This window comes from Pogona vitticeps, chromosome 2 (assembly GCF_051106095.1).
Source record: "Pogona vitticeps strain Pit_001003342236 chromosome 2, PviZW2.1, whole genome shotgun sequence".
In the NCBI taxonomy this organism is placed as follows: domain Eukaryota; kingdom Metazoa; phylum Chordata; class Lepidosauria; order Squamata; family Agamidae; genus Pogona; species Pogona vitticeps.
In genome coordinates, this window is record NC_135784.1 from 64,347,109 (window position 1) to 64,368,735 (window position 21,627).

General features: G+C 43.8%; 1 protein-coding gene across 5 annotated transcripts in view; it reads right to left on the minus strand.

The window, feature by feature from the left end:
* Window positions 1-21,627, minus strand: part of CELSR3 (cadherin EGF LAG seven-pass G-type receptor 3) — a 117,449-nt gene that overhangs the window by 23,668 nt on the left and 72,154 nt on the right. For 3 of the 5 annotated variants that reach the window (XR_012083524.2, XM_072989568.2, XM_078385267.1), the window contains exons 14-25: window positions 19,937-20,057; window positions 18,658-18,841; window positions 17,240-17,341; window positions 16,135-16,149; window positions 12,831-12,925; window positions 7,970-8,179; window positions 6,668-6,851; window positions 5,702-5,851; window positions 4,934-5,114; window positions 4,534-4,701; window positions 2,218-2,344; window positions 750-956 (exon numbers count right to left, since the gene is read on the minus strand). Coding sequence is in view for 4 of the 5 variants with exons in the window: in XM_072989568.2 (XP_072845669.2) it covers window positions 750-956; window positions 2,218-2,344; window positions 4,534-4,701; window positions 4,934-5,114; window positions 5,702-5,851; window positions 6,668-6,851; window positions 7,970-8,179; window positions 12,831-12,925; window positions 16,135-16,149; window positions 17,240-17,341; window positions 18,658-18,841; window positions 19,937-20,057 (1,744 nt within the window). In the remaining variant the exon portion in view is untranslated. The remainder of the gene's footprint in view (window positions 1-749; window positions 957-2,217; window positions 2,345-4,533; window positions 4,702-4,933; window positions 5,115-5,701; window positions 5,852-6,667; window positions 6,852-7,969; window positions 8,180-12,830; window positions 12,926-16,134; window positions 16,150-17,239; window positions 17,342-18,657; window positions 18,842-19,936; window positions 20,058-21,627) is intronic. The other 2 variants (XM_078385268.1, XM_020798076.3) reach the window with 1 other exon arrangement.

Sequence of the window (21,627 nt, forward strand, 5' to 3'; positions counted from 1 at the left end):
CCAAGCTGTAGTAACTCTTTCCTTACTGGGTGAAGACTATCACCTACTCCTTAGGTGATTGGCCCCTTATTTTACAGAATATTCACCACCAGTGTGGTGTAGTGGACAAGGTGTTGGCCTAAAACCTGGGAGTACAGGGTTCAAATCCTGGCTTGGCCATGGAAACTCACTGAGGGTGGGTGCTGCAATGGTAATGGTACTCCATAAACATCTCACACGACTTGAAACCATTTTAGAATTACTGACAAGTAAGATGCTACTTAAGGGATGTGGTGGTGCTCTGGGCAAAACCGCAGAAGCCTGTGCTGCAGGGTCAGAAGACCAGCAGTCATAAGATCGAATCCATGCAACGGAGTGAGTTCCCGTCGCTTTGTCCCAGCTCCTCGCCAACCTAGCAGTTCAAAAGCATGCAAATGCGAGTAGATAAATAGGTACCACCTTGGTGGGAAGGTAAAACGGCGTTCCCTAGTCACGTTGGCCACATGACAATGGAAACTGTCTTCGGACAGGCGCTGGCTCTATGGCTTGAAAAGCGGGATGAGTGTCGCCCCCTAGAGTCGGACACGACTGGACTAAAAAATGTCAAGGGGAACCTTAACTTTTACCTAAGATGCTACTTGACAGCACATAACAACGTTTACCACTACCACCCTTCACACGTTAGCAAGCGAGGTCCCATGTTTCGTCCTGGCAGAGTTTTCCCTGTTGTTTCTAGGCCTGAACCTTCCTTCTTCTCCAACTCTCCTCACCTGGTTTTCAGTACGGTTGATACCCAAAAGAAAGAGTAATTCAGAGAAGAAGAGTGTGACAGAGATGTTGCAGTGGATGCTCCGGGTGTTTGACTTGAGGCCTTTCAGGCAGATCAGGAAGGAGAAAGTCAGCAGCAAGCACAGAAGGGAGACGGATGCCAGAGAATAGGTGACAATGGCCAAGGTCTCCAGGTTGCCTTCCAGCTGCTGTCAGGAGAACCCAAAGGACAAAAGCAGGCGTCAGAGACAAGCAGGTCTATACGGGTGTTGCACAAGCATTTCCAGTCTGGGATGCCAAAATAGCCTCTATATTAACATACAATAATCTTAAGTCAGTCAATATATATTTGCTTGTTTAAAATATTCCTAGCTGTGTCTCTGTTTGACAACCCACCTCCAAGGCTGCTGATTGGGGTGAAACCAGCAGAAATGGGGTTCAACACCAACATATTTCCCACCCCACCCCTGATTTGGGGGCTACATATGCCCGTTCCTGGACCTTGAAAAACGGCACCTGCTTCTGTGACACCACCCCAACTTCTCTTACAAAAATCAGAGGTGGGGGTTAACAGAAAAAGCCACTTTGCACCCTCTAGCGGCATTTAAAAACAAACAATCACACAACAGTATTTGAAATGGGATACCAGGAATGCTGGAGGTACTTCAGAAATGGCAAAATTGCCTCCCATTCATCTTTTTTTTTAAATCTATCGGTCGGTCTGTTTATATATTGGTGGGTTGTTGTGGTGCTGAAGGTTACCTTTGGACTAGACTGTCAATGTTGCCAACTAAACAAAATACTATGCTGTGATATTGTCAAGGGTTGAAAATGATGCAATGGAGACGGTTATGTTTGTTTACTTATGTCTGCCTCACTCCTCTTTAAAATGTATACACACAGATACAGATACAAAAACAAAAAACCCACAGCCAGCAAACCACACCCTTATCAGTCCTGGCCCATGTGGATTCTGCTAAGAACCAGGACCAAACTAGGCACAATGGGGCTGACTAGAGATGGGCATGAAATACTGGTTCAGCGCAGTTCATTTACCAGCTGCTGCACGGCTGATCTGCTGTTTGGTGCCCCGTCCCCTCCAGTGGATGCCCACTCAGCAGCAGCCTCCTACCCCCCTCTGGGCACTGCCCCCAGGTCCCAAAACTAGGAGTCGTCAGTCAGGGGAGGAATCCTCCTGATGTACGGTAGAATAAGGCAAAGGAAGAGTACAATTCAGCCTCCCTCTTCTTTGATTGTAGAAATAGCTACCTTCATATCACTCTGCCTTTATACACGAGTGGGGCACATGAATAAACAAACATGGCTATCTCTGTCATATACAGTTTTATTGATGCTCCTGTCCATTGTTTCAGTTTTAATCCCCGGCTTCCTCTCCACCCACTTGCTGCAAAACCTATTACTGCTCATTGCTACTTGTTAGCCTGGCCTTACTAATGAGTCAAGAGTTACCTCTCGGTGGGAGCTGTCCATCAGGACCCCAAAAGTGCCAAATTGAGAGCAGTGGCAGCGGACGTGTGTGGTGTTTCGGTACACAAGATCACAATCCCGTGCTGTCCAGAAGCCCATGGGCTCAATCCTGCAATCACAGAGAAATCCAACCAGAGGCCTTCAAAGGAAAGGACATCTAGAGGCAGACAAGAAGACATTCCTAGAGAATTTTAGAAATATGCCTAGTACTGTACTTGGGCTTGCTTGTGACTGAAGTAGCTTTCAACAAGGATATCTCAAGTATCTGTTCTAAGAGTACAGGAGAGCACTAATGAATGAAAATCCTCAGAGCTGGATCTGAACAGCTCAGGTCTCAACAGTGGGGAGAGCAAAATGCCATGACAGAGGACCATAGACAGAATAATCCTAGGATCATATGAACACCACGTTACTTCCCCCCCCCTCATATTAATCTGAATTGGATTTTATTGGGAGGATCATATATATATGATATATTGTGCTGATACCTTCTTCATTCTGTAAATTGAGATGTAAGATAATTTAACTAAATTAAATAAAAACTAGTATCATTGCCTAGTATGGGAAGAAAACCGAGAATCAGTTTACCCTCATATATTTTATACACTGTCTGACAACTTATCACAGAATCCTCCATACAAGAGTATGCTTTCTGATGTAAAGTGGCACAAAAGCTCTGTTGGTATTTGACCTGTGGCAGCTATTTCACCATTGCAAGTCATCATTTGTCAGTGTAGTTGTCAGATGATGAACATGCATATGTGAATGCTACCCTGCCTGTACTGTTGTTGTTGTTTAGTCGTTAAGTCATGTCCGACTCTTCGTGACCCCATGGACCAGAGCACGCCAGGCCCTCTCCTGTCTTCCACTGTCTCCTGGAGTTGGGTCAAATTCATGCTGGTAGCTTCAGTGACACTGTCCACCCATCTCGTCCTCTGTCATCCCCTTCTCCTCTTGCCTTCACACTTTCCCAACATCAGCGTCTTTTCCAGGGAGTCCTCTCTTCTCATGAGATGGCCAAAGTATTGGAGCCTCAGCTTCAGGATCTGTCCTTCCAGTGAGCACTCAGAGTTGATTTCCTTCATAATTTATAAGTTTGTTCTCTTTGCAGTCCAGGGGACTCCCAAGAGTCTCCTCCAACATCACAATTCAAAAGCATAAATTCTGTATATTCTAAGATAAAATCATGAGCTCTTCCTGACCCACCACCAGCATAACACAAAAAAGTTGGAGTAAGGAGGAGGAGATCATGGGGATTGGATCTGCCCTGTGGGTCCTGCTGGCACTTCCAATCTCCTTTTAGGAGCATCAAGTAAATGACAGTAGGGTTTGATAGGGAGGAAGTTAATATTCCAGAACATATTTATTTATTTATTTACTTATTTAATTACTTATTTATTCATTCATTCATTCATTCATTCATTCATTCATTCATTCATTCATTCATTCATTCATTCATTCATTTATTTATTTATTTATTTATTTATTTATTTATTTATTGGATTTATACCCTGCACCATCTGGCAACCAGGCCACTCTGGGCGGCTAACAACAAAATAAACATCACAATCTGAAGAAAACAATAAAAAAAATTCATACTTTCAAACAAGTATTTTAGCAACCAAACTTTGGGAACACAGTTTCAAATTAATATACAGGTAGTATCTGACTTCAAAGATTAAATCTAATAGCACAATTAATCCTAAACCTTGGAAGGCCTGTCAGAGCCATGGCTCATAATACATGTAGTGGTGGTGCCCCAAGGGCCAACGTTTTTGAATAATGACAAATTTAAAAAAAAACAGTCCTGGTTTGAGGATGTTGTTTCAAGGGGGAAATGCAACTTTACCACATAAACAGCTGACCTCAACTTCCAGCTCAGCTGCGAGGCTGGTGATTGCCACCCATTGGAGGGACATGACAGATATTATAATTTCCCATTGTTATGCCAAAATGTGTGATTTAGGATTCATGGAAAAGCTATCTGCTCAAGTCCTAGCTCTGCGAAGAAGTGCACACAGTTTTATAAAACCCGGTGCCGAGTTATAGACTTTATAAATGGAAATGAAGGGGTCACTCTCCTGCATCACATGCTGATATACGGAAAGAGTCACTCAATGAACTGACACTTTTTGCAACCCTTCGATCGCATCCTCTGGGCTTGTGATTTTATGAATGGATTGTTACCTGTCTACTTCAATAGTCACAGGAATAAATAAAAAAAGGGGTGAAGGGCAGTGCTTGGCAACACCCTGGAGGAGAGAGTGAAGCCAAGGTGCAAGCAAGAAGGCCACTTACTGGCTAGAGCGATTCCACTGAACACAGAGAGGCTTGCTACGGTTGGCAGTCTCAAGCAAGTGGAAATCCAGCACCAAGGGTGCCTCCAAAGTGTTCTGGAGAAAAGTGTGATTCCTAAACACAGACACACTCACAATGGGGGAATTCATCACAGGGTTCTTGGGCAGCCTGGAAAGAACAAAGAAGTCTTGTTACGGGATGCTGCTTGCAACACAGTTTCACTTGGCTTGTTTCAAGACAGGTCACTGGCAGGATACAAATTATTACTGCTGAGCCTCAAACATCCTGGTTCTTACCCGTTCTAAAGACCAAGCACCTCTACAGGGCTCAGCAGGGTGGACTGTCCTGAGCAGAGTAGCCCTGTGCCCAGCAGAGGAACAAACAAGGGGGGGGGCAGTACCTGAGGTTGCGTCGATCCACCTGGTAGCGGGCGGGCAGGAGCCCTCCGAGGGTACGGTAAATGATGAGGATGAGGATGGTTACAGCAGGTTCAGGTTCTGGCAGGGAGTGCTTTGGAGGTGAACTTTCCACCGTGTCATTAGTTTCGCTGTTTACAGGAATAGGCACAGCCGTGGTTGGAGCTGGATTTGGGGGAACAAAACAGGAGGAAACCAATAGCAGCCCTCTTGCCCTGCTGGATATTTAACTACGTTAGATCAAAGAAGATAAAGGTGGCCATCTCTGCTTCTACAGCCTCTTTGGTCTTATATTTTGACTTCAGCTGTACCCTGTGAACCCAAAAGACCACATTCGGTTCTTCTGAATTGTGAGGAAGTTTCGTTTCCCGACAAAGAGGATAGCAGTTTTCTAGGATGGACGCTGCCTTGCTGAGAAGGCGCTCCTGTGGCCTCCCACTCCGGGATCACACGTTCTCCTGGCACCTCTCTTGTGGGAACTTCCTCACAAAGCTTTCTGCTAATAAGCTCACACAACCTCTGTGGTAACTGAACAAGGACCTCTCTGAGTTCTGAAAGAAGAATGGCAACCTCGTGGCAGGAATGTTTGTAAGGGCACAACTGTCTCAGCGCTCAACTTGGCTTAGGGAATGATGAAAGGCTGGGCCTGCAACACCTCCGTATGTCAAACCAAGCACACTGGGACGGAGAGAATGACTTCTGCTTTCCCCTGGCCTTAGGTCTGGTGGCATTTGGAAGAGTCAGTTCCTTACCCTCTACTTTGTGGGGTGTAAGGACTGAAAGAGGAAGGACGACATGGGTGTGTGGATCCCACATGGCTTGGCCACGGAAGAGGGTGCTGTGGTATCGGGGGTAGCGTCTCCTGAAGTGGGTGTGGTTTTCCATGCGATCAATGCTGAGCACTATATGGGGAAAAAAAAAGAGAGGAGGGGTTTGATGTTTTAGAGCACAGCTTTCAGTGTGGATAAAGAGGAACAGCAAAGGGCTCCCATTTTTGACTGGAAAGCACACATTGATGTATGTTCATCTGTGAGGTATGTCTCACCCACTTACGGGGGCAGCCTCTATCTTACTCTCTAACCACAAAGATGAGCATAAGCCATGGAGTTACAGTAATATATACATCCATCTCTGTACCAAGAAAAACCTGTGAAACCTTGCCTGAAGTCAGAATTGTTGCATGTGGTTATTATTATCATATTTTCTCTCTTTACACAGGAAATGTTCAAGAATGTTCAAGTCTTGTGACATTCCTTGTCTCCAGCCTGGGAAGAACACAATGTGCACTTTTCCCTTAAGATTTCTGCAATTTGTGCAAAATATCTCTGTGCAAATCTAATGTATTTTCCTTTCCTGAAGCTAAAAGGGAGAGAGACTCCTGCATGGACCAGAGACTTCTGTGCTTCGGCATTTACTTAACAAAACAAGGCTGAGAAACCTATCGCCCATCAAATGTTAATGAACTATTACCTCCCCATTGGCCAACCCAGCTGGGACAGATAGGGACGAGAGACCTGCAACATCTGGAGGGCTACTAGTTCCCTAATTCTTGTGCTGTTTTGCAAACCAACACAACAGCTCCCTGGTCTAGTCACCAGCCTCCACTCTAGGTACCTAGAGAAGCTAGACCATGTCAAGCAGACCATCAGGGTGGCTCATTAGCTACCATTTCAAAATCAGTCAGGGAGCCTTTCACTCCCTATAGTGCGTATACTTACCAATGTTGGGAGTTACCACACCAACAGGGTTGAGGTAGGTGAGTTTCATGTTGCTGGCCAAGGTGCCTGTGTACTCTCTCAGCTGTTCCATCAGGCCCGCGCTGCCATGGTGGTTCTGTCTCAACACATCCCAGTGCTCCTGGTTCTCTAAGGCCAGAACTGAACTGCCAACCCGCAAGAGGTTCTGCAGAGGTAGAATGTTAGAAGCCTTGAGGCTGTATCAATGAACATCCCCTGCCTTTTGAAAAATCACCACCCCAGTTCTTTGGAAGTCAGTGGGTACACATTTTATTCTTTTGTTTATTGCATTTATACCTCTGTTCCTTCCATAATAGCCCAAATCCTGCCATGTAATTTATGCTGGCATAGAGGAAATGATGCCGCCGCAGCAGCAGTGGGCTAGAGCAGTGGTTCTTAACCTTTGTTACTCAGGTGTTTTTGAACTGCAACTCCCAGAAACCCCAGCCAGCAGAGCTGATGGTGAAGGCTTCTGGGAGTTGCAGTCCAAAAACACCTAAGTAACAAAGGTTAAGAACCACTGGGCTAGAGTCTCCACTGTGCTTCTTGGTGGTACCTGAGTTGGGTGGCTTCACACACAACCTGGAATGTAAGTAGGGATCCTTTAGAATTTAAAAAAAAAGATTATTTGATTTTTTAAAAAGGTCCCGCTTGGGTTCTGGGCAGTGTGCAAAGCCACCCAACACTCATGCCATGAAGAATGATACTTTGGACACATCATGAAAAGACCAGACTCTATAGAAAAACTGGGAAAAGTAGAAGGCAGCGAGAGGAAGATTAGATATGAGGTGGATTGACTCAATAAGGGAAACCATGGTCTTGAGTTTGTAAGAGCTGAGCAGGGTTGGTCATGATAGGACACTTTGGAGGTCACTTGCTCATGGGATCACCCATCAGTCAGAAGCAATTTGAAAGTGTGTAACAACAAATCAAGATGAAGTATAGACTAAGATACATGCAGAAAGAGGGAATCTAGATAAAGAAAGGGCACCATATTTTGAGACTAACTGCTTCTGTTACAGGAATTTCTTATTGTCAGCAGACAATATAATTTCATATATGTGCTTAAAACATTGGAAAGGTTGTGAGAAAAGAGGAAGCTACCCAGGTTTGTGAATCCTTACAAGAGCAGCAGCCTGAATATGGCAGTCCCATATTCTTCACCTCTGATCTAAGCTAGGAATTATCCTGCTGCTGGTCGGGCAGGAGCGCGAGCTTTCCATCAACTAAATTTTTATTCCAGGTGTTTCCATAAAATGTTGGGTAATGTGAACAGCCCCTCACCTCATTGAAGTGGGCATCTTGGGTGGCTGTCAAGCCGAAGCCGTGCTGCCTGTTCTCAAATGCCATCAAGTGGGAAAGCAGGCGGTACGTGATGTGCACATCGTTGCCAAAGTAGCGCTCCATCTGGTCGGTCACTGCGCGTAACTGGAGGGCCAGCTTCTTGGCTTCTATGGTGTTTAGCTCTGTCTCATTCCTCTCCAGACCCTCAAGCTACCAACATAGAAAACAGAGAAGGGAGTCAGGAAGAACCTCCCAGAATCAAAATCTAGTTCCCAACCTGCTGTTTTAAAGGGGCACATGTTAGAGTAAAAAGGGACTTCTTATTCTGAAGTACATTAGCATTGGAGATTGCTGGAAACCTGGACTCTGGGAGTGAGAGAGCACCATTCAGAACAAGCTGTTGCCAAGAGGGAAAAATCCTTGTGTCAATGGCCCACAGCTAGCACTTAGTCTCTTAATCAAGAAATGATATCCCAGCAATTTTTTTTCCTCACGAGAAAAGTAACATCTGGTTAACAGATGGTGCTGCAATTTAATCCTCAGCTTAAAAGATGGCAGGGTGAAACAATGATCTCATGCTGGAACCTACCAATTTAAATAAGAGACTGCTGAAACAGTTTCAAGAACATGTCTTGTCTGTCTCTTCCCTCAACATTTTTTTACATTTAATCTAATATTGTTTTCCTTTATTACATTATTCCCCCCCCCCTTTGTTTTCTATCCTGTTTGAAGAAATTAGGTGAATCTAAGCTAGAGCTACCCATGATGAGAACATTTGCTCTGCTTAATGTCTTCCCCCTTCAGACTGGGCCAATCAATATGGAGATATTTTATTTGGTTACAAAATGATATGAGTGTTGCTCAGATATAAAGAAAACTCCTCAAGGGATCTGTATAGACAATTCTTTCTCCATGGGACCAGTTCTCCCTTTACTAGGTTGACATTGGTCCTGATCCAGTGTAAGCATATAGCTAAACATGAGAAACCTCTTGCGTTGACAGCAGGGGGAAAGAGAAACGATAGGAAGGTTACTCACCATACTCACTCAACAATTTTTTTACATTTAATCTAACCTGTAACATCCTTTCCCTTCAAGAAGCAACAGGGCAAACACAGAAGGACCAACTGATTATTAAGCAGCATGCAAGGATCCTACCCAGTGCTTCAATTTTTTAAAAAGGTGCTCATCCTACTTTTTGGCAATTGGTACAATTGTGTGTTTTGCATATATGCACAAATGGTGCAGTCTGGGGAAAAGATGGGATATGATGCACCAGAACTGGCTCTGTCCATTTTTCTTCTTTTGCCCAAAACATTACAACTTTGCAGAAAACATCATTCTTGCCAAAAATACACAAACTCTGTTGAGAACAGGAAGAAATGGCTCTTTTCTTCACTGGGGAGGAGGAGAATTTCAATAGCAGCTTGACAGGAGTCCACTCTTTCAGCCCAAATAGATTTATACAGGATATATGGCTTCTCCATTTTGGCTTTATTTTTGTTAAATAAATCACGGCACAGTATAATATGGCAGCTGTTGTTGTTCCTCTGAGATTGTTTTTTCCTAACTTTCAGACCCGCTAAGGACCAGATGTTTTTTATTATGTCCTGATACGTAAAACCATAGAATTCAAAGAGGGTGTGCTTTCTTTTTCATATGACCGTAAGGTAAAGGTAAAGGTAAAGGTTCCCCTTGACAATTTTTGTCCAGTCGTGTTCGACCCTAGGGGCCGGTGCTCATCCCCGTTTCCAAGCCATAGAGCCAGCGTTTTGTCCGAAGACAATCTTCCGTGGTCACATGGCCAGTGCGACTTAGACACGGAACGCTGTTACCTTCCCACCGAAGTGGTCCCTATTTATCTACTTGCATTTGCATGCTTTCGAACCGCTAGGTTGGCGGGAGCTGGGACAAGCGACGGGAGCTCACTCCGTCGCGTGGATTCGATCTTACGACTGCTTGGTCTTCTGACCCTGCAGCACAGGCTTCTGCGGTTTAGCCCACAGTGCCACCACGTCCTTCATATGACCGTAACAAACCACAATTTGCACTATTTCACCTATTCTGAGTCAATGGAAGCAGGCTACCAAGTTTCATGCAGCATTTCACAAAAACAAGTTCACCAATCCCCCTCAACACACACACACACACACACACACACACACACACACACACACACACACACACACACACACACACACACACACACACACACACACACACACACACACACACACACACACACATATTTAGAAAGCAATCTTTCTGAATGAGATCTGTGCCTAGGGGAGCTACTGAATTCAGCTCAGTTATGCTTCTCTGGAAAATCTGCCTGCTAGTATCAGCATGACTAATGACTCAGCCAGGACAGGAAGGAGCAGTAAACAGATTGGGATTAATGAGTAAAACCCTGATGTACAGTATATGAGGAATGGTTTCTGACCCCCAGCTGTCTAACAATACCAACAATTTCCTAAGTAAGATTGTTTTGTTTTGTAATAAATGTACATTATTTTCCAAAATAAACAACAAAAACATACATTAAAATACAAACATACGTCACAATATACCATGCCTCCCCACCAAAGATCAAAATTCCCCACAGGATTTATTTGTTTGTTACACTGTATTGTTTTGTTTTGTATTTCATGCTATATACTCCATCTCACTCTGGAAATATAATGATTTTTGTGCTGGGGGTATGCTTTAAAAAAAATTTTTTTTACAAATACATGTGTTAAGAAAGCATTCCATATCTCCTTAAAACAATTTGTTTTCAATATTCTCTTTCTAACTTTCAGTTAACAGATTAATTTAGCATAAATAGCAATATCCCACATTTCTTTGTACTAATCTTTGATGTTAAACTGATTATAATTTTTCCAGTTCTTTGCAAATATCAATGTTGCTACTGTTCTCATAATAATGATTAATTCTTACTGCCCTGGTTCTAAATGAATATTTCCAATCATGCATAACAGAGCTACCGTATTTTTGGACACCTTTGTACTTCAATACCCACAATTTCCTTTATCTCTTTGAAAGTTACTGTCCATTCCTCTAAGTTAGATTGTTAGACAATAATATTTCATGGTGAAGTGGGGGAACCCAAGTGGATTTTTGTGTGCAATGACTTGCAAGCCTATTTCTGGTACTGATCCCCAATGCCCAAGCTAAGCATGTGTTCCAAGGAACTCACAGCAAATGTCTGCTTCTCTCAGCCACTATTTTGCACCTAATTTCTGATTTTTACACTAAAACACATTGCAGATCTCTCAAGTCTGAGCTGGGAGGGAAGCTGGGAATGCTGTCCCCTGTGAAAGGTGCTGACTGCAAGTCCTACATTCTTTCCATCACACAAACATACAAAAGATTCCTGTATCCTTGATTTGGTGCTTTAGCCCAACAATTATTATATTTTAGTTCTGTTCTGTGATCCACAGGATTCCTTCCCATGAGATTCCTCAGGGACAATATCCCCCAACACTACTCTAATCTTCTGTCTAAAATGTGCAGACTGTACTGCAGCCAAAACTGTGCTCACAACCCAGGGTTCAATCCCAGGCTCAAGGTTGACTCAGCCTTCTATCCTTCTGAGGTCAGTAAAATGAGTACCCAGCTTGCTGGGGGGGCAATGTGTAGCCTGCATAATTAACTTGTAAACTGCCCAGAGAGTGCTTGAAGCACTATGGGGCGGTATATTAGAAGCACGCTTTGCTTGTTGCCAGTTTGATTCTTCATTCTTGTGGACCCAAAAGGATGGTTGCTTGGTGATCTGCATAAACTACTCTGCTGCCAATAATCAAGGGTTGTTTTTTTTTGCCAACAAATCAATGCATAAACATTCCTGAAAGATAAAGGATTTGAAAGCTACTGCTTTAGTGCAAATGCACAAATAAGGCTGAGGACAGCACTTTGAGAGATGTCACATCATTGTGCAGACTATACTATGGCTCCCAGAGGCTGATATGTTTGGTGTGGGCTTTCCACAGTCACTGTATAGTATTTACACACCAGATGGAGTGAATAAGCCTCACAGAGATGATTCCCAACAGCTCACCTGGGCATGGTAAGGGTGCAAGGAAATGGTGAAGTTGTCCTGGGCTGGACTGGACTAAACTGGGTTACCGGAAGAATTTAGAAAGATCCTTGCAGCCACAGGTGTGGCCAGGCTTCTTGTTCTGAAATCCCCTGATCCTTGCAGCCACATGCAAGGATTGGGTGGTTTCAGAACAAGACGTCTCACCACACCTCAAAGAGACCCTATTTACCCATTCTTCCTTCTCAGCCTCCACAACCCCCAATCCTCTCTTATCTCTCCCCACCGTGAGAAGGAACGGAAAGCTGGATTTTCTTTTTAAAAATTTATTGATGGATAACTGACATATCACTGCATCCGTTTGCTATCAAAGTGAAATAGCACTAGATTGTAAAGGGGGAAATTGCCTCCTATGTCCTCTCCTATCATTCCCTCTATGGGAAGCAGGAGAAAACTGGATTGGTCCTATTTTTTGGAAAGTGACATATCACTTCCTTGGCTTAACACTCAAGTGACACAGCAGTGAAAACTGGTGAGGGAAACCCCATCCCAGTGCAGCTTTGGTTGAATACTGTTGATCACACGTGCCGGAAACTGAATTAAAATGGAGCAATCATACCTGCAGTAAAAAAATAAACAAAGAAGAATAGCTCCTGACAATTGACCAAAAAAGGTGTGGGAAGACCTTGAGGAATGGACTGGTTTTAAGATTGCTTGCACATCATGTGGTTGCCAGAAAAAGGAGCTAACCAGCCCAAGCCCCCCCAACGAACCAAACTATGGGACAAATCCCCCATCTGATGGTGCAGTAAAAGAGGTTTACCAAGGCTGAGAGTTCCTTGAAGGCAGGAGAGGTGCAGTTGAAGAGATCAGGTTCCAGCCAGCCTCTTGCCTCATCACAGTGTCGAACTGCTGCACCTGAGATAAGGAGGAATATCTAAGTGAGACTCTGAGAGGCCAAGAAGGCTGTTTCCTTCCTATTCTTGCCCAGGAGAAAGTTGCCACAATGAGAGCACTATGCCAAATCAGACACACTGAGCAAAGCATTGGCAATAAAACCAACCGTGAAGATCAGTAGGTTCAGAGGAGGCGATATATATGCACTGTAGTACATTTCATTAGTATCTAAGAAGCATTTGTGATGCTAACAGTCCTGATTTTGTCTTCATTAATTCCAGTTTTGTAAGAGTTTCCCCCAAGTGCGGGGATCAATTGTTTTCAAGCCGGGAAAGTCACAGAGAAAGGAATTCATTAGTCACAGATTTTCTCTAATGTGTCTAGCATATCACATGATCGAACAGTTGCTCCATGAATGAATAGATGAAAGAAGAGTAAGACACCATGTTATGTGAATGTATGCCACTGAGGCATCAAGTCTTTGAGATCTTTCAAATCCCTAAGTCTTTCTGGAAGATGATTATCAGTTACTCAGTTACTCAAGCCCATGATAGTGGATACAGGCAGAACTGCTGCAAACTGGAGTCAATGTGGAATTCAGATTTTATTGGCTGATATATCCCTTTATCAGTCTTCTGGCTGAATGTTACCTTTCCTGGTCATGCATTCCTGTGAATGAACCCTCTCTCTCTCACACACACACACACTGAGCAGCTGTGGAACCCACCACAGAAAAAACAAAGCTTTCAAATCCTGGCAGTGCTATTTGAGGTACACCCTGAACTGCTCCACGTCCACAGCTTCTCTGTTCCATGTAACGTTCTGCTGAAGCTGCTTTTCAAGCAAAACATCAAGAACGATCTGCAGTGGGCAAGTAAGTGTGTGTGTGTGTGTGTGTGTGTGTGTGTGTGTGTGTGTGTGTGTGTGTGTGTGTGTGTGTGTGTGTGTGTGTGTGTAAAAGCAAGCCTGAGGCTTAGAGACTTACATATTTTAATCAAAGACAGCTGATGATCCCAAATTGAATTTAATGCACACAATGTATCACTATAGTGAAAAAATCCCACATTCTATCACACAATCATGGCTATGCAGCTTTCTAAAACATTTGAAGGTCACCAGTATCCCCAAAGCCAGAAGGCCCACATCAATGATATCCACACAGAAGCAATGCAGATATCTACTGGGAGCTTTTAGGCATGCTTCATGTCATCATCAATATGGCAAACAGCACCAGTACCATGATTAGGATCACCCACACCCTCCTCCCCAGTGGCACCAGTAGTGACTTCACCAATGACCTGTGAGAGCAATGGCCCATATGAGAAAGACATCAGTATGGCAATAACATTTGTAATGCCTTATAACTCTAGGTGTGGCAGGTCATTTTGGCTGCTTTCAAATGGAAAAGGTTTTGTTTTTTTCCAGGATGAGGCTCACACAAATCAACACCGGGGCCATAGCAATGTGTTAGGTGTGACTGAGTCCCCACATGAGGACGCTGATGTTGAACAGACTGTCTATGAGCCAAATCTGGCACAGTACGGTTTTCCCAGAGGTCACTAGAGCTTCACAGTAGCACAGCACAAAATTTGCAAGCACAAGATTGCAGGTACTTCTCCAGGCCACTCGTGTTAAAGTAACTCAGTTAGACAGTGCAGGAGAGGCTCCTTTCCTCCACAAGAGGCCTGCTGACAACTAGAATAAAAAAACACTGAATGGAATGAGCCAAATGCTGTCAAAATCAGAGGGCAAGCAGATGTAGATCTGAATCAGTGGCCAGCCTCCGGGTGACAGCAGTAGTTAAGATTTGTGCATCCCAATTAACAATAGCAGCAGCAAAATGACTTTTCCACTTGCCCTAAATTATACTGCTGAAATGAAAAAAAAAGCCTGGGATAACAGAAGAATGGAATTTCACATGGAAGCGCTGTGAGCTGGGTTTGGGTCTGGTACTCCAAACAAATTTCTGGGCTTGGGAGTATTTAATTTTAAATGTAGAGTGGGGAGAGTCACACTAGCCTTGGAGGATGGAGCTCTATATTCTAGCTGTTTAATATATATTAGGGATTCAACTCTGGGGAAAAAGTATCTAGTGGCATCAGCAATATGATCATCTATTCTTTCCTATACTTTCCATATGTGTCAACTACAATGTCCACCATCCTCATCACCCAACACTGGGATGATGAGTGGTGTAGTTCTCAGATTAATCAATTATGTGGTGGACAATTTTGAAAGTGTGAAAAAGCTATAAAATTTAGATAAAATCTAAAGTGTAAAATATAAATAGTGAACAGTGTTGTTTGTTTTGGGAGCAGTGAGCCTGCTTACTGAACAGAGGGGAGAGATGCAGCCAGATACTGTACATGTGTCACAAGAAGAGCAAAGACATTGGTGGTGAGAAACGAACTTTCCCCCTCCTATTTGAAGTTATAGCTGTCTTGAGTCCCAAATGTCTCCCCTTATAATTATGCTGCTGCCTCCTTTTTATTTCTTTACTAGAGAGCAGTTTTTTTGGGGGGGATGCTCCACACATTACTTTATTAGTTTTTACATCATGATGTCTAAGGCTAAGTATAAAAATATCACATGTGATTGCAGCCATCAAGTGTTTGCAAACACTTAGATTTAGATAGAGTTATTTTGTAAGCAAGACTTGATTACAGCTCCTTCCTGAATGTACATTTGGTGAAATATATGGAAAAGCCAAAGCGCATCTTCCTTTTTTCTTCCCTAATGAGCCAACAGCATGAAACCCGAGAGATCAGGTAGCAATGAACTTATCAAGTTCTTCCTAGTTTTCCCTACCAAGTCTAAACAAAACAGCCCCCCAAAGCCATTCCCTACCAAGGGTCAAGGTTCGTGGAGAAGGCCAGGGGCTTTCCATACCAAACATCAATTGGTTGGAGCTCTGAATTCTCCAGCAGATTAGATCATTCCCAAATCCATAAAATAAAAGAACAGCAAGAAATAAGCACAAGCAGAAGCACATTGTATGTGAGGGGGGAGGGTTACTTTTTGCAGGTTAGTGTGTAGTGAGAAGGTAAAGGAGCTGAGGGGCACACAAGGAAATCGGAGTCAGGCACGGCATTCCTAAGAGAGCTGGTGGCCGAGCCAGGATCTGGGGAAAGAGTGGGGTTCGGGGGGAGCCTCAGGCAGGAAGCAGGGAATGGAAAAGCCACACAGAGCCGTGGAAAGCAGAGAGCAGGGAAGAGAGCAACGGGGCTTACCTGCACCACGCAAGCCTGTGCAGGGGGAAGAGAAAAATGTAAAGAAAAGGGACAACATTAAAAGCTTTAAAGCAATCGATATGCCATGTGTGTCTCCTGGGATTGGGGGCATCTCTCTAGAAGATGGAACTGTACCAGAAGTTCCCACTTAAATACAATAATCCAGTGTTTTTACACATCTTTGGTTTGAGGCAAGGTTTGGTATAATGTTTTACACTGGTAAATGTTCTGAGGTGGGAGGCCTACCATCTCCAGGGACCTAAGAAATCAAACTTTCCTCATTACCGTGTTCAGAATCATTAATCATTCGTGTGAGAAAATGTATGAGCACAGATACTGTATACAGTACAATATACTGTAAAGCTCTCTCCCTCCAACTTCAGTGCTTAGAACAGAACATGTACAACATTGTGATGGGTAAGTTTCTGTGGATTTGCCTTGGAACAGACCTGCAATTAATTTGGAACAATCCTCATCAGCTCCTGTTACAATATGAGCCCATTCTGAGTTCCAGATTTCACCATGTTCCCAGTGATGTCATCATAAACACAGTGAGGCCTAGAATCCTCCACCTTCTATGCTCCTTCACTAACACTCTTCCCTGGTACAGGCTAAAAACTGTCAGGGCTGTGGCTTTACTTAGGCCCCAGAATTCTGCAGCAGCAGCAATGTTTCATGCTGCAGATGGCCTGGGAACTGAAGTGCTCTAGACGGCTTGGTATGCACAGTGTTGTGGCCATGAGGAAGGCTGTAGCAGTCTATCTTACTGGCATTTCCCACCTCTAAGCAAATTTCAGCAGAAAAAGGAAGGGGCTCTCTTTTGGGACCTCTGAACTCTGGCTGCCTCAATCATACAGTTCCTTGTTTACTGTAATAATACTCCATTTATCACTTCTGAGGGTACCAAACCTGTTTGAGTCTAGTTCTCAAATCCAAATTTCTTCAAAACTTTGCTGATAGTAATGGCTCCCAGCAATATGCTAGGGCAGTACTACAAGACAAAGCCAAAAACACACAACAAAAACAGAAACTATTCAATGCCTTAGGAGGACAGATATTATGCCTTGCCCACAAACACATCTTCCAGTAGGTGGAAAACACTTACCCAGTGAACCTTTGGGACAAGGCACCACAGCTGGAAGGCCAAACTTGGTCTGAGGCCACCACACCCCGGCTTTTAGAGACTTAGGACATGCATGATAGAGGACTGTAAAGCCAAACACAGAAACAACATTACCTGAAGACTGAAGAAGAGGCTATGTTATACAGAACACTTTAAATCTAGGGAAAGCAGCCTTTTGGAGAGATTCTAAAGGATCTCCCAAAACAGATCAGCCTAACATTGAGAAAGGATCTGGATAAAATTGTACCAAGCCAGTGCTAAGCAACATATAAAAGACAGTAATATAAGACCAAGACTACACAAGCAGATGATTTTACGCACACATAATGGCCCAGTGTGAGAAAATCCAAACTTATTGGAGGGAACATATAGAACTAATTAAGTTAAGTATGAGGGTTTGAACTTCCAAAGGAACTTCCACTGAATCAGGTATAAAAAAGAGAGGAGAACAACATGGACCATACCCAGCTCCCAAAGCTATTTTGTTGCTCCCCAAAACACCGGGATTAAATTTCAGAAGCATACTGCACAACCCAACTGGCTATGTATTCAGTTGTGGAACATGTATTGCTTTGTGTTATCTTTAATATTGTTCATGTTGCTTATTGTATCTATTTTTTTTTTAAAAAAAAGATAGACTAAGATACTACCACCATCAATGTCTTGTTTAAATTTTATTCTGTAATCTTACCAGATATTCTATTACCACAGTTGTTCTCCTAAGAAGAATCAATTTAAGATACATGTCTGGAATCTTGTTGATTAGCACAGTAAGTTGCAATTAGAGTAGGCCCATTTGAATTAATGGAACTTACAGAATCAGCTCACCAAATTCCATACTGTTTCAGTGGGCCTGCTCTAGCTGTGACTTACTATGCTAAGTAACAAGATTTTGGTCTCTGTTTCATTACAAAACCCAAGTATGCCAAAAAATATTACTTAATGAAAAGAGACATACTATTCCTTCCAAAATATGGGATGAAAGAACTGTTGCCCTCTAGTTTAGTGGTTCTTTTTTTAGTCTTTACATCATGATATGTAAGGCTAACTGTAAAAATATCAGATGTGAATGCAGCCAGATGTTCTTGGATTGTAACACCCTGAAATTCTGGCCAGCACAGCTGGTAGTGAAGGTTTCTGGGAGTTTTACTCCAGGAATACTTGGGGATCCGAGGTTGAGAACCACTGCTCTAGTAGGCAGCACCACCCCATGACTTTGACCTTGAGTTCGACACTCACTGGGTCCTTCAAGAACGTTTAGGAGGACTGTTTCTGTTTTGTTTTTGTTTTGGTTCCAGAGAAAGCCTATCTTTGCCAGAAAGTAGGATCCTAATTTTGACAGAAGGGACCACCTCATGATTTGTTTAAACACACACACATCTTCTCGGACACGTACTCACCCTGGCAGCCACTGGGAGTCACCTCTGCAAAAGGGCTGTCACAGCTGTTACACTGTCGGCCAATCACACCTGGCCTGCAGTGGCATTGGCCCGTTTCCTGATCGCAGGAACGCGAGGAGGAGCCAATGGGGTAGCAGTCGCAGGGAAGGCAGGTGTCACTCCCTCTCGGATGGTAATGAAATTCCTGAAAGCCGAAGGGAGAGAGAGGGGCAGGGTAGGCGGTTAGAGAGCTGGGTCACAGGAAGAGGAATGGAGGGGGCAAAGGGCAGACACGACTGCAGGCAAAGGGGAAAGGGCCAAAACAAGGAGCCTCACAGGAGAAATGGGGGAGGCCTGGTGGGACAAAGAGAGTGCCGCCATTAGGACAGGAAGATTATACAATAACATGAGCACTGTCTTCCTCTCTTTTCGAAAGCTCTGTCCCTTCTGAGGTTTAACAATGCTTTCGGACATCTTTTGCTGCAGTGGACTTTCCTTATCGACCACATGACATCCGAGGCACCAGCATGTAGGGCACCTTCTTTTTCTAAAGCAGAGGTGGGCAACATAGGTACCATGCACAGGTACCCACACAGCATGCAGCCCCCAGAGGAATTCATCTTCACCGGCACCCTCACCTCCCCAATCCCTCCCACCCATTTTAATTTTTTTTTTTGTTGAAATGAAGTGAGGTTGAAATGCTATGCCCTCCAAATTGGCTCAAAATCTTAAGTGCACCAGGAGGTATGTGGGCAGTTTTGTTTTGAGGGTGTGTCCCCCAACGCTCTCCCAGAGTTTTAATTTTTCAAAGAAAAAAAAAGTTGACCACTTAGAGGGCCCAGAGGAGAATTTTTTGATTTTTTTAAAAAACTGCCCTCCAAGGTCTAGAGAGGGATGGGTACAGTTCTCAGATTTCTGGCAGTCCCCTACACTTGCTTTAAAGGGTTCAAGTTGCAGAACTGGATTGTGGTCAAGGAGTGACATGCTGATATGGGCAGAAGGACCATCGGCGAGAGGCAATAAGCAAAGGGAATGGCCAGCCCTTGGAAGAAGGAGGCTGCTCTTGCATGGGGCCCCACAGCATAAAGAGGCCAGACAAGAAAAATGAAAAGGTAGTGGAAATGGAGATCAAGGTGACATGCTGTGTCTCCACTACGGCCATACATGAATGCAGTGAGCCAGAAATGGGGCCGAAAGGCAAAACTGCAGATTATAAGAGGAATAAGTGTTATTCTGGATTTTAAGCATAGCAGAGCTCCAAAACACCTCTGCAAAGCCCTCAGCGTATCCATCCGCTCACCTTACAATGACATTGTCCGCTGGTTTTATTACAGTCCGGGTCGAATCCTCTGGCTGCATCGCAGTTGCAGGGTCCGCATGTTGGATTCCCCCACCAGCCCTTGGGACACTGTTGATCCATCCTGCAGGGGAAAATGCCAGATGGAGGGATGCCTGCTGTTCTGCACCCAAGGCACCACATGCTTGCAGGTCCGACAGCCAGCAGAAATACAGCAGCGCGGCAGGGGAATGATTTTTCTACTTAATTGATGTAAGGCATAGTTGTGTTTCACTGCAGGTACAGTTCTTTGATTTCAGCCGCTTTGAAAACAATGTTCAGATAATACTTTTGGGGGACATTTTTCAATTGCTAGGAAGAATGTTTCCAGCCCCCACTTTGCACATTTTCCCCATAAATTGCTCTGCCCATTCAGAGTGAGGACAGTATTGACCCAGGAAGCCCTCCCCTCATTTCCAGCGGTATCATAAAGCCAAATCTGATTGTTTCCATGGTGTCCCAGTATAAGCATGTTTACTATATGGCTTTCCAATGAGCTTGGTCGATTGTTTCTGAGTTGGACGTGCCTCTGTTTCTTTATCTATGGTGCAGAGGCAGCAGCACGTTAAAGAAATCATGGCAGCACATAAGGATTCTCAGAGGTAATATTTTGGCCTTACCTAAAAGCTGCCCTTCGTGTCTCCTCCTTGCCCCAAAACAAAATAGGCAGACATTTGGCACAGAAACCTAATAACTGCAACAGTGTGCAGCACATGGAATCAAGCAAGCACGGTGTGTCTATTATCATCCATTATGATGTAAATTTTTATTAAGATTGCCATCTAACTATTTCTTCCCCATCTGCTCTCATTATACTAAACAATCACCTAAAAAGAGACAAACATTCCAAAAGCAATCACCCATTCTTCCAGACAACAATCAGGCCAGAAGGAGGTGAACATTGATAAGAAAGAAAAGACGGAATGCCTCTTATATTCTGTGTCGTATGTCACCATGCATCTTTATCACACCTATTTTGCATAGGGAAAATACTGTCAGGACGGTGTGCTGTAAAATGCAGAGAGAGCTAGCTGATAAGCACTGGAAACGGAAAGTCTGTTCTGAAATAGCAGCTATGAGCTTTCAACATGGATTCTCAGCATCAGGCTGGCAGTAGCAGAACTTACTTACAAATAATTGGTTGCGTAGCTGCTATGATTATGACAATGATTTTTATTATTATGATAATGATAATGATGATAATGATAATAATAATAACTATTATTGTTGTTGTTGTTATTGTTATTGTTATTGGGAAAGTGTGAGGGCAAGAGGAGAAGGGGTTGACAGAGGATGAGATGGATGGACAGTGTCATCGCAGCAACCAACATGAATTTGACCGAACTCCGGGAGGCAGTGGAAGATGGGAGGGCCTGGTGTTTCCAAACATCATGGTCTTTTCCAGGGAATCTTCTCTTCTCATGAGATGGCCAAAGTATTGGAGCCTCTGCTTCAGGATCTGTTCTTCCAGTGAGCACTCAGGGTTGATTTCCTTCAAAACGGATAGGTTTATTCTTCAGTCCAGGGGACTCTCAAGAGTCTCCTCCAGCACGACAATTCAAAAGCATCAATTCTTCGGCGGTCAGCCCTCTTTATGGTCCAGCTCCAATAAATGGGAAATAATGTGGATCAGACTTTCCCAAACCTTGAGCATT